Here is a 9,816-nt window from a genome sequence, read left to right as displayed (position 1 = left end):
TCAAGGTCTTCATCGAAATCGATGGACGAACAACAACAGTATATATACAAATGGCAATATATACAAAGTTTGACTTGCACAAGCCACCAGCATTTATATGTAGTGCTCCATACATCCTACATCTTTGCATTTATTCTAATTTGAGAGGACAAAATAAAGGCGTAATTTGAAAGCTGTGCTACTGTAAGGTAATATATTATTTTCCTGTGAGATCTAATACCTAATTTTGGTGATTTTGATTCCTCTCTGTGTCTCTCCCAACTCACTTCCCTGACATACTTACGGTTTTCTGCTCTGTTGAGACTTTAGAGTCTGCCTAGAAGATACTCTGCTTAATTTGAAAGACTCCTTTCTAGACAAAACTTGGCTTGGTGTTCTAGAAGAGGGAGGCTCTATGTTAGCCACGTCAAAACTAGAATGTTTTCTTGTTTGACGTCGGCCCTTGTCTTGAAGATCTTGAAGATCCTTCCCTGAATCTGAATACAGAAAAGCCCATTAATTGTGTCATCCTCATTTGAGTGTTACTGTTGGGAGAGAAAAGGGTAAAAAGGCTATTATTGGTAAGTCATGATAGAAAGAGGAATGGGTACAATTGTTGGTTTTGTTCATTTTAATGTCTAAAAGTTTGGTTCTACATCAGTTTATTAATGCAGCCAAAAGAAAAGAGAACACCCACCTCTCCCATCTATACCTCTGTGAAGATAACCTCTGAAATATATATTTTTAATGTAAATCTGTGATGGAGTGTAGTAAGAAGGTAGATTTCCAGGAGGGAGGGAGTGCATTCTAGAGGAGTAAGAGGCAACTCAGCTCAAATATTATGTGTGACAGAAAGAGTGAAGACAGCCCCTTCCCTAATAGTTCACAGAGTATATTGTAGATACAGATAGTATAGTGCTTGGTATGGTATGATTTTGTGAAACAATAAAGAACTCTGCTTGGATGAAACATCACATGTCATTCTTGGTTTTGGGCCTGACAAAGTTCCTTAATATGTGTTTTTGTGCATATTATAAGGTATGCAAAGTGTGAATTTTGTCACGAGTACATGCTCCAGATATAATAATTTGTTAACATTATTAATAATGTACTTGTTTAAAACTTTTGAAGAGCCGAATAACTATATACTATAAAAAATGGAAAAAGTCATAGAGCATGAAGAATAAAATATTAGTAATAAAGGATTTACAATTATACCATTTGAAATTCATTATTTTTCAATTAATTAAATGTGTAGAACTAGGTTTGTTGTATCATTTTAAGAAATAAGAGTTGCTTGACAGTAAAATAAATGGCATATAAATTTAAGAAATAAATAAAATAAATAACTAAATATCTCTATAAAACTCTAATCATTAGTATTAATATTGATATCACTACTATTTTTCATTCTTCCAAAAATAAACGCACATAATCAAGGGAAGGGAAGGGGCGCTTTTAAAAAAAATCTGTATACAGGTCTAGTACTGAGAAAGAAAAATCATATAATGAAAATCTGTGTCAGTCATACACTTTCCTCAGTGTTGCTCATTGTTTTTGACAGTAAGCAATTGCAGAATACATTTATCTTTCTTGACACTAAAGACTGAAAAAGACCAAAGTCTTGTAAGTTACAACCCTTATTTAGTCTCATTAGTTACCCTTTAAATATAAGCAAACAATACAAGAAAAATGGAAATTAGAGCAACGTAAATAATAATTAATAAAATAAACATGATGAGAATAGTGTCTGAATCATTTTAAATAGACAGTATTTTGCTCACTTTCTGACCTCTTGAGAGGTTCATAAGTCTTTTATTATTCCCCACATTATAATTATGTCTGACACAATAAGACATATTTTACCATACTAGCTAGTAACAGTCACAAATGCCTACATCAAACACATGAAGGAAAGATACTCATTAGCTATTAGATCATAATGAGATATAAAAAACAAAAAGGTACATTGATTTTCCCATATTCTTTGGCAAATGAGTTTATTCATTACCTTCTAGAAAAACTGAATAGAAAAACAATAGTAGTATCATGTAAATGACCAGTAATTTTCTTTTCTTGGTTTGAGTGTGAATTCACAGAATCAATAGACAAGCCAGTCATTTTAGAAAGCACATATTCATACTATAATTATACAGGATGAACAAAGGTCACCTCAAAATTGGGTTGTTTTGTTTCATCAATATAGATATATGTGCATGTGAAGCAAAATGCTTTTTAGGAGAAGAAAATACTCAAGAGTAGCATTTGAGTACTGTTGTGAAATACCTTAAGAAATCTTAAGAAATTTAAAATGTTTGCAGTGGTAAAAAGTTGGTTTAAATACTTTGTTTTTAAAATGTAAGCATAACTCTATATTGATTTTGCCTCAAAATGGACTCCACAGCCAGTTTTAATAATATAAAAGAAAGAAAATAAAAGTGGGATAACATGAATGTATGGAGTATAATTTGAACAATGATAGCTAAATGGAAGCACCTTTAATACCAATTAATTTGACAAGACAGTAGAATTTACCCGTTTAGTGTGGAAGTTCTCCGTACTATTATTTTTATTTTCTGTCATTGTATCATGTGGTTTGGCTTTCCTCCTGGTTGGTTTCTTCTGAAGATGGATGAGGTTCAGTAATGGCCTCTGAAGACCTATTGTTTTTTCTATGCAGATCTGAGAATCATACACAGTCTTGGGATTATGGAAATGCTTACCTTTTGACAGTCCTGATTTTTCATCTTTATTCTCAGAATTGTCTTTATCCGCCTTTTCTTTCATCCGTCGTCTTTCATGATCTTCCCGCCATTCTTTGGGAGACAGTTGATAGAGGAAATCCTTGAACACCACATACTCCTGCAAAGTGTCCTCAAACCGGGCTATCTCACTGAAGAAAAGAAACAGTCTTTGCATCGAGAGCAAATGGAGATTACTCTCCGGCACTTCCAAAGGACACTGTTGTGGAAAATTAGTGTAGGCATAAAGCTCCTCTCAACAAGTACAGATTTCCAGAGAAAGTAAATTGATAATAAATGATAAATTTTTTAGACCAATCCATCCAAATGATTTTCAAGCTGGCATTCTGTCTTTCCCATTGCGGATTTCAGAATGGGCAGATAATTGTTCCAGCTGACCAGAAAGTAGGTGCAAAAGTCATTCAACTTATGCCTGCCCTAAGCTACTGCAGGTCCTTGAGCATCTCCAACCATGGGAAAAGGAATACATTACTAGCCGGCCCTGCATTTTCACTACATTGTGAATGCATTTGTCTTCCTACACAAACATCTGAATAGTTGCTGTAAAACGTAGCTACAAAGACACTGAGCCTTAGTTTTTGTGTTGCATTTAAACACCTCTTGCTAACTGTGATGGTAAAAATGTAGCATACTGGCAATTTTGCAACCAGATGTTTTTGGGGCATCTACAAGCATGACTTTATGTTGCTACAGTAGCTGGAGTGGAAAAGAGATATTCTAAACTTAAATACTTTGGCCACCTAATGATAAGGAAGGACTCACTGGAGAAGAGCCTAATGCTGGGAAAGATTGAGGCCAATAGAAGAGGGGGACGACAGAGAATGAGGTGGCTGGATGGAGTCACTGAAGCAGTAGGCGTGAGCTTAAATGGACTCCAGAAGATGGTAGATGACAGGAAGACCTGGAGGAACGTTGTCCATGGAGTCGCGATGGGTTGGACACGACTTCGCAACTAACAACAAGAAAACCTAAAGCACCAGAAACAGAATGTTGGGGGCTGCTGGGATAGGACAACCTCAAGAATCCTTTCAACCTTACTTCCTACAAAAAGGGGGAGAAGAAATACTTAGCAACACCACTAACCAGAAAACAATCACTCAAGGGAACCAGTTCTCCAAGCAAAAATCTGCTGCAATGTTTTACATTCCTTACCAAAGAAAAAAGGAGGAACAGATAAAATCTTCATGATCTGCAAAGAGAGCACTGGTTATCGTAGCTACAGGTGATAGATGCCAGGATGTCATTCAGCAACACCTGGCGTGTTCTCTGACCTAGAAAGATGAAGACTCCCCCAGTCCCCTGCAAGAGCATCATGTATAGTTTCAGAATAGAAGACCTCTATAAGGACAGCTCAGTTATAATATTGTACTGTATTTACAAAATCAAGCTGTTTTGTTGTGATACTCAACACCGGCATCCTTTGACAAAACATAAACAATGTTTTGCAGATGGCAATTCAGAACCTGAAACCCTAGTTTGAAGTTGGTTGCCAAACAATAGCTTGGCCTAACTATACATTGCTGTTATATGTGCTCCAATAAATTTATTGGTCTATTCTGGAAGCCATTTGGCTGTAGATAGAAGAACAGGCTAGATGTTGTTGCTTAGGAAGAAAAGAAAATCTTAAAGTTTAGCTCATCTCCTGGTGACTTGATAGACACATCCATGCTATATATATTTTTTCCAGGATGTTTTTCAGCTTCCCAATCTAGCCTGCAGCTTTAATCTTCTGTGGTGGGCTCTCATCCAAGTAACTGCCAGACCTGACTCTCTGAGCTTCTAATCCAGAGAAGGTCAGCCAGACATTGCTGCCACTGCTGAGGTTTGCTGAGCACTGCTTCTTTATTATTTGGGGAAAGGGTGAGGGTAAGTGGAAGCCCTAAAAATATCCCTTAATTTTACTATGAATGCTTGACTCTTTTGGTGGAAGATAAGCAATAATTTTATATTGCCTGACGTTAGGACATCTTCATAAAAAGCGTATGGCATATTGATGGGTGATTGGATTTGTGGATTGGTCATGAGAAGAATCTGGTCTATTGAAAACCCCATTTCTCTCCTGGTGCTATTTACTTTGTGGGCCCATACTGCTAACCTAATGTTGATTCCTCTGATGTGACTCCATTGGCTCCCTTTTCTTCTGTCTTCAAAGAAAGGATTCAGACAAGGCTAAATGAAATTTGTCCCACAAGGTGGCAGCATCCAGCTGACCTTGCCAAGTCATCAAGGTCAGACTTGGTAAGTAGTTAGATGACTGTTTAAAACAGGGGGGGCAAACTGCCGGCCCATGGGCCGGTTGCATCATGCAGAGGCTGCGCAAACCCCAGTTCGAAATGCGAAAAAAGTCACGATATGTCGCAAGACGTCATGTGACGTGATGAGTTTGACACCTGTGGACTAAAATGACTCTCTTAAATGGCTATCATTAAATCCCAGAGCAGCAGTAAAAAAAAAAAAAGCCCATTGTGGAAAACATAATGGAAAACTAGTTTCATATTCTTGCCAAGGAAACAGCATTATTGCATCTATGTAATCATCCAAAGTCAAACTTAACTCAAGGAAGTATATGGTATAGGTTCTCCTGCTTGAGCTCTATTCTATTCTGTCCTTATCTTTTAAATGAAATTTTAATTGATTTTGATGAACTGATCAATTTAATTAATTATTTCTAGGCAACAACCATGGAGGCAAAGGCACTATTAGTTTTTCAGGGGAGTGTTTTATTTTAAAATAATTCCTGTGGCAGGTCTAATTTGTTTTTTCTAATACTGGGTTAGAAAAACAATAGTAATTTTCATTTTTCATTTTAACGCATTCCAAAGCATTCCTTTACATCTTCCCAAATGTTACATAGGCAGGTTCATTCTATTGCAGTGATGGCAAACCTTTTAGAGACCGAGTGCCCAAACTGCAACCCAAAACCCACTTATGTATCGTTGGGTGCCGGGTGGACATGGCCCATTGGGTGGGTGTGGCCCATTGGGTGGGTGTGGCTGCGGTGGTAACGGCAGACTGGATGGGACTAAAAAGTTCAATCAATCAATTCCAACTTTGCGAGATTTTTTTTCCCCGCAAGAAGTTGAAATTGATTGATTGAACCTTTTTTTTTTTGCACACGGCGGTGGAGGCCTAAAACGAAAAGGTTTTATAAAACCCAGCTGAAGGCCTAGGACTGGGGCAAGGGCGCACATGCCCACAGAGAGGGCTCTGAGTGCCGCCTCTGGCACGCGTGCCATAGGTTCGCCACCACGGTTCTATTGGATTCTTGGTTGAAATAGCCACATTGTTATCTTTGGGGAAATTTATATTTTTAGCAATCTATGAATGTAAAATTCATTGGAGAGAGAAACAAATGAAAACCTATAAAACCTTGTTACCCATAACTCAGGCATATAATTTATAACATCAAGCCAAAGCATTTAGCATGTTATAAAGATCTAAAGAACTAGTGTACTTTTAACCGTATTGGGACATCCCGGAAAGGGAAACAGGGAGGAAGGAAAATATACCCTGGATTATATCTTCTGTAACTGCTACCTTTGGATGTTCATCATTTGCGCTGTCAATTCTCGGATCTCAATTATTTTCTCCAGTTTTGCTTTGGTTTCTTTTTCAGCACTAAGAAAGAAGAAATAAAGACAGAAATTACCTACAGAGTATGACTTGGGATTAGTGATATCAGAATTAAGAAAGATCTCAAGGTTTTAGGCCACTATGAAAAGCCAGACAATGGCTAAGGAGATATAAACTGGTGTTATTCTATTTCTCTCCTCCCCCCAGTGCTTTCCTTCTTGTCTCTACTCATATATTGGTTGGGAATTTGGCTGAAAAATATATAGGATGTAATGGTTCTCAATCAAGTTGATTTGACTCATTGTATTAAATGACACAATAGTGGGGTGATCCTCTTTTTCATGATCAACTGTGGAAGGATCACATAGCGATAGCACTTAGATTCATATACCACTCCATAGTGCTTTACTGCAACTTTCATCTACCTGTGAATTTCTTTTGGACTTTTTGACTTCTGTCTGGTAAACTCTTTAAGGTGTGGGGTTGACAGCCTACATGTTATTTAGGGAACAGATAAGGTAGCGCTCCTAATCTGTCAACATAGATTCAATTCTAGAACTTCACCATGAGCTTTTTTTTTTAATAATGGAAAAAGAGTTATGCTGGTCTGGGTGGGAAGTGGAAGATATCCCTGTAAAAGACCCTAACTAGCTGTAGGAAGCTTAACTGCTTGGTGTTAGATTATCTAGAGGTTTTGTAACTGTTTAAAAATATCAGTAGGTGGGTTTTCTTGCGTTTCTTATACAAGAAGAAAGTATAGTTTAGACATAATTATACTCATGAATTATTTGGCATCTGAATCCCAGTAGAAAAGATTTTACAAATAAATCAAATCTCTGTTATGAATTCCATGAAGAATTGCATTAAGTCTGAATGGATTTCTTAAAGCAGCAGTATTTTTTTCCCCAGGGCTAGGCAGAAGTTTGAGTAGCCTTTGAGTTCTTTAAGGGATAGCTGAGAGATGCTGCACTTGGTGAGATCTGAAGCACAAGGGTCTACAGGAGAGTCAAGGTGAATAACTCTGAGCTATGATATAAAACCCCTGACATGCATACCTGTATTAGACACTGGGATGCAATAATGCAAGGGTGGGATTTGTCTGATGAGATCACTCTGTGTTTCCTTTTTTGACACAATCTCGGTTTGCTACAGGGATATATGGTGTGAAGCATTTCTGAATCATTGTCAAAGCATGTGAAACTCTAGCAGGTTCATCTCCAATGAAAGTATTAGAGGCAGAATGCTCAAGAGGTATGATTTAACTGCCTATAGCATGCTGAAGTTGTACAGACCCCTCTCTCTCTCTCTCTCTCTCCCTCTCTCTCTCCCTCTCCCTCTCTCCCCCCCCCCTCTCTCTCCAGAAACTGCCATGTTTTGTTGAAACTAGAAAGTCAGGATGTCATTTCTGAAATAATTTGTTCTCCAGTCTGAAGATAGAAGGTGAGCGTCACTTAAGCCACTTCTTTAGTTCACCAAGCATCTCTGACCATCCCTTTCAGACCAGTTATGAAAATGATGTGTCAGATATTTTATCCTTTGTCTGCCTGTGTGTGCCTATGATTTTATTTTCTTAAAGATTTTAATCCTACAAAAACTATAGGGGGGGGAAACCAAGCCAACATTGCAATTCTTCCCCTTCTGATATCATGCCCTACCATGCCCTCTGTAGCCCTGGGAGATTTCCCTCCCAAAAAAAACCAACTGCCCTTTTTTTCAATATGTGTGTAGGAAGCTACTGCAACCCTTGGTGTCTGATTCCATGTCTCCTACTGAAAACTGTAGGACCTCCCCAGGACTTGAGTTTTCTATGAACGCTACAGCATCGATCCTGTAGTTGAGTGTTACATTTTCAGGGCTTGGACAGAGTTTCTGTCATTCTCTTTCAGGAACTCATCAAACATGGCGGCGTCCTTTTCCAAATCTTCCTCAGCTTTTTCCAGCTTGGCTTCTTCTTCCACAGCCAGATTTTCCAGTTTCTGAATTTCATCTTTTTTCACAGTTACGGCATACTGAAATGTAAAAGCCAAAAGTGATTGAGACAGGGAGGCCCCAAAATGTCTCTTTTCAGTTCACGGACTTCAAGTGCTATTACCCCCCAAACTGTCAAATGATTTCTATCTTTCCCTTTTTTAACAGATATGTTGTTAAAGATAGATAACAGTTAACAGACACTTACGGGAGATAGGTGGTTCAGAAATTTAATAAATAAATAGCTACGCTAAGATGTATCTGTATCTGTGTTTCTCTATATAGCAGTGATGGCGAACCTTTTAGAGACTGAATGCCGAAACTGCAACCCAAAACCTGCTTATGCATCGTCGAGTGCCGGGTGGGTGTGGCCCATTGGCTGGGTGTGGCCCATTGCTGAGCGTGGCCCATTGGCTGGGCATGGCTGCGGTGGTAACGGCAGACTGGGTGGGACTAAAAAGTCCAATCAATCAATTCCAACTTTGCAAGATCTTTTTTTTCCCGCGAGAAGTTGAAATTGATTGAACCTTTTTTTTTTTTTTGTACACGGCGGCAGAGGCCTAAAGCGAAAAAGTTTTATAAAACCCAGCTGACTGGGGCGACGGTGCGCGTGCCCACAGAGAGGGCTCTGAGTGCCGCTTCTGGCACCTGTGCCATAGGTTCGCCACCACTGCTATATAGCTATACAATTCATGCAGACAAAACACACCTATTCCTAGACCTGGGAAAATATGCTATGGCTATAAATGGGACGTGGCCATGTATTTCCCCATCAGAACTTATATAAGCAGAGAAGGCCATGGCATAAGTCATCTAGCATCTTCCACCAGGCAATTTACTGAAATGATTCCTCTCGTTAAAAGCTATTGTCAAGTTGCAATGAAGCAACACCATCTACTGCTGCATTTGTAATCAGTCCTTCCTTTTTCAAAGCATTCAGAATCAGACTGGTGTGGGTACCTCCCATTTTATCCTCACAATAATTTGGTTGGGAGGAATAGTCTCCCCAAGGCCCTTGATGACCTTGATGACCAAAAAAGTCAACTTGATGACCAAAAAAGACAACCACCACCCCCCCCAGCTGTCCCTAATTCAGATCCCAGGCTCCTCTTCACTATCTCAAACTGATGGAACAAAATGAAATACCTGCAGCAAGAACATATGCCGTTTCTGATTGATGTAATCATGCATGGTCTCTCTCTCTACAACCTGGTCTGGGGGGAAAAAGAAAAGAAAAGAAGGAAGGAAGGAGGGAAGGAAGGAAAAAAGGGGCAATCGTGCAAGTCACAACATCCAAATGCAGCATGCCACAGTGAAGAGAAAGGGCAATGTTTTTAGGAGAGCTTCCAGAAAAATCTCTTTCCATTGACTGAGTTGGTTGAAAGACACTTACAGCCAACAATTTTATTATCACTTCCATAATTTAGAAACTGGCTATTCGACTACTAAAAGTGTTCTGCTTCTATGTGAAATTGCTCTTCATCTCTTCTACTCATCTTTGCTCTATTTATTTCATTTAAACATATTTTCTGAG

At 38.7% G+C, this 9,816-nt stretch overlaps 1 protein-coding gene across 1 annotated transcript in view; it reads right to left on the bottom strand.

Annotated features, from left to right (window-relative positions):
- CFAP100 (cilia and flagella associated protein 100) overlaps nt 1-9,816 on the bottom strand; it is a 31,834-nt gene that overhangs the window by 13,617 nt on the left and 8,401 nt on the right. Inside the window, exons 6-10 of the mRNA XM_015823095.1 lie at nt 9,429-9,496; nt 8,160-8,323; nt 6,279-6,359; nt 2,703-2,872; nt 284-476 (exon numbers count right to left, since the gene is read on the bottom strand). Coding sequence (XP_015678581.1) covers nt 284-476; nt 2,703-2,872; nt 6,279-6,359; nt 8,160-8,323; nt 9,429-9,496 — 676 coding nt within the window. The remainder of the gene's footprint in view (nt 1-283; nt 477-2,702; nt 2,873-6,278; nt 6,360-8,159; nt 8,324-9,428; nt 9,497-9,816) is intronic.

Source organism: Protobothrops mucrosquamatus, unplaced genomic scaffold, assembly GCF_001527695.2.
Source record: "Protobothrops mucrosquamatus isolate PMUCROS unplaced genomic scaffold, P.Mucros_1.0 scaffold1767, whole genome shotgun sequence".
Lineage (NCBI taxonomy): Eukaryota > Metazoa > Chordata > Lepidosauria > Squamata > Viperidae > Protobothrops > Protobothrops mucrosquamatus.
This window is presented reverse-complemented; position numbering and strand designations above follow the sequence as displayed.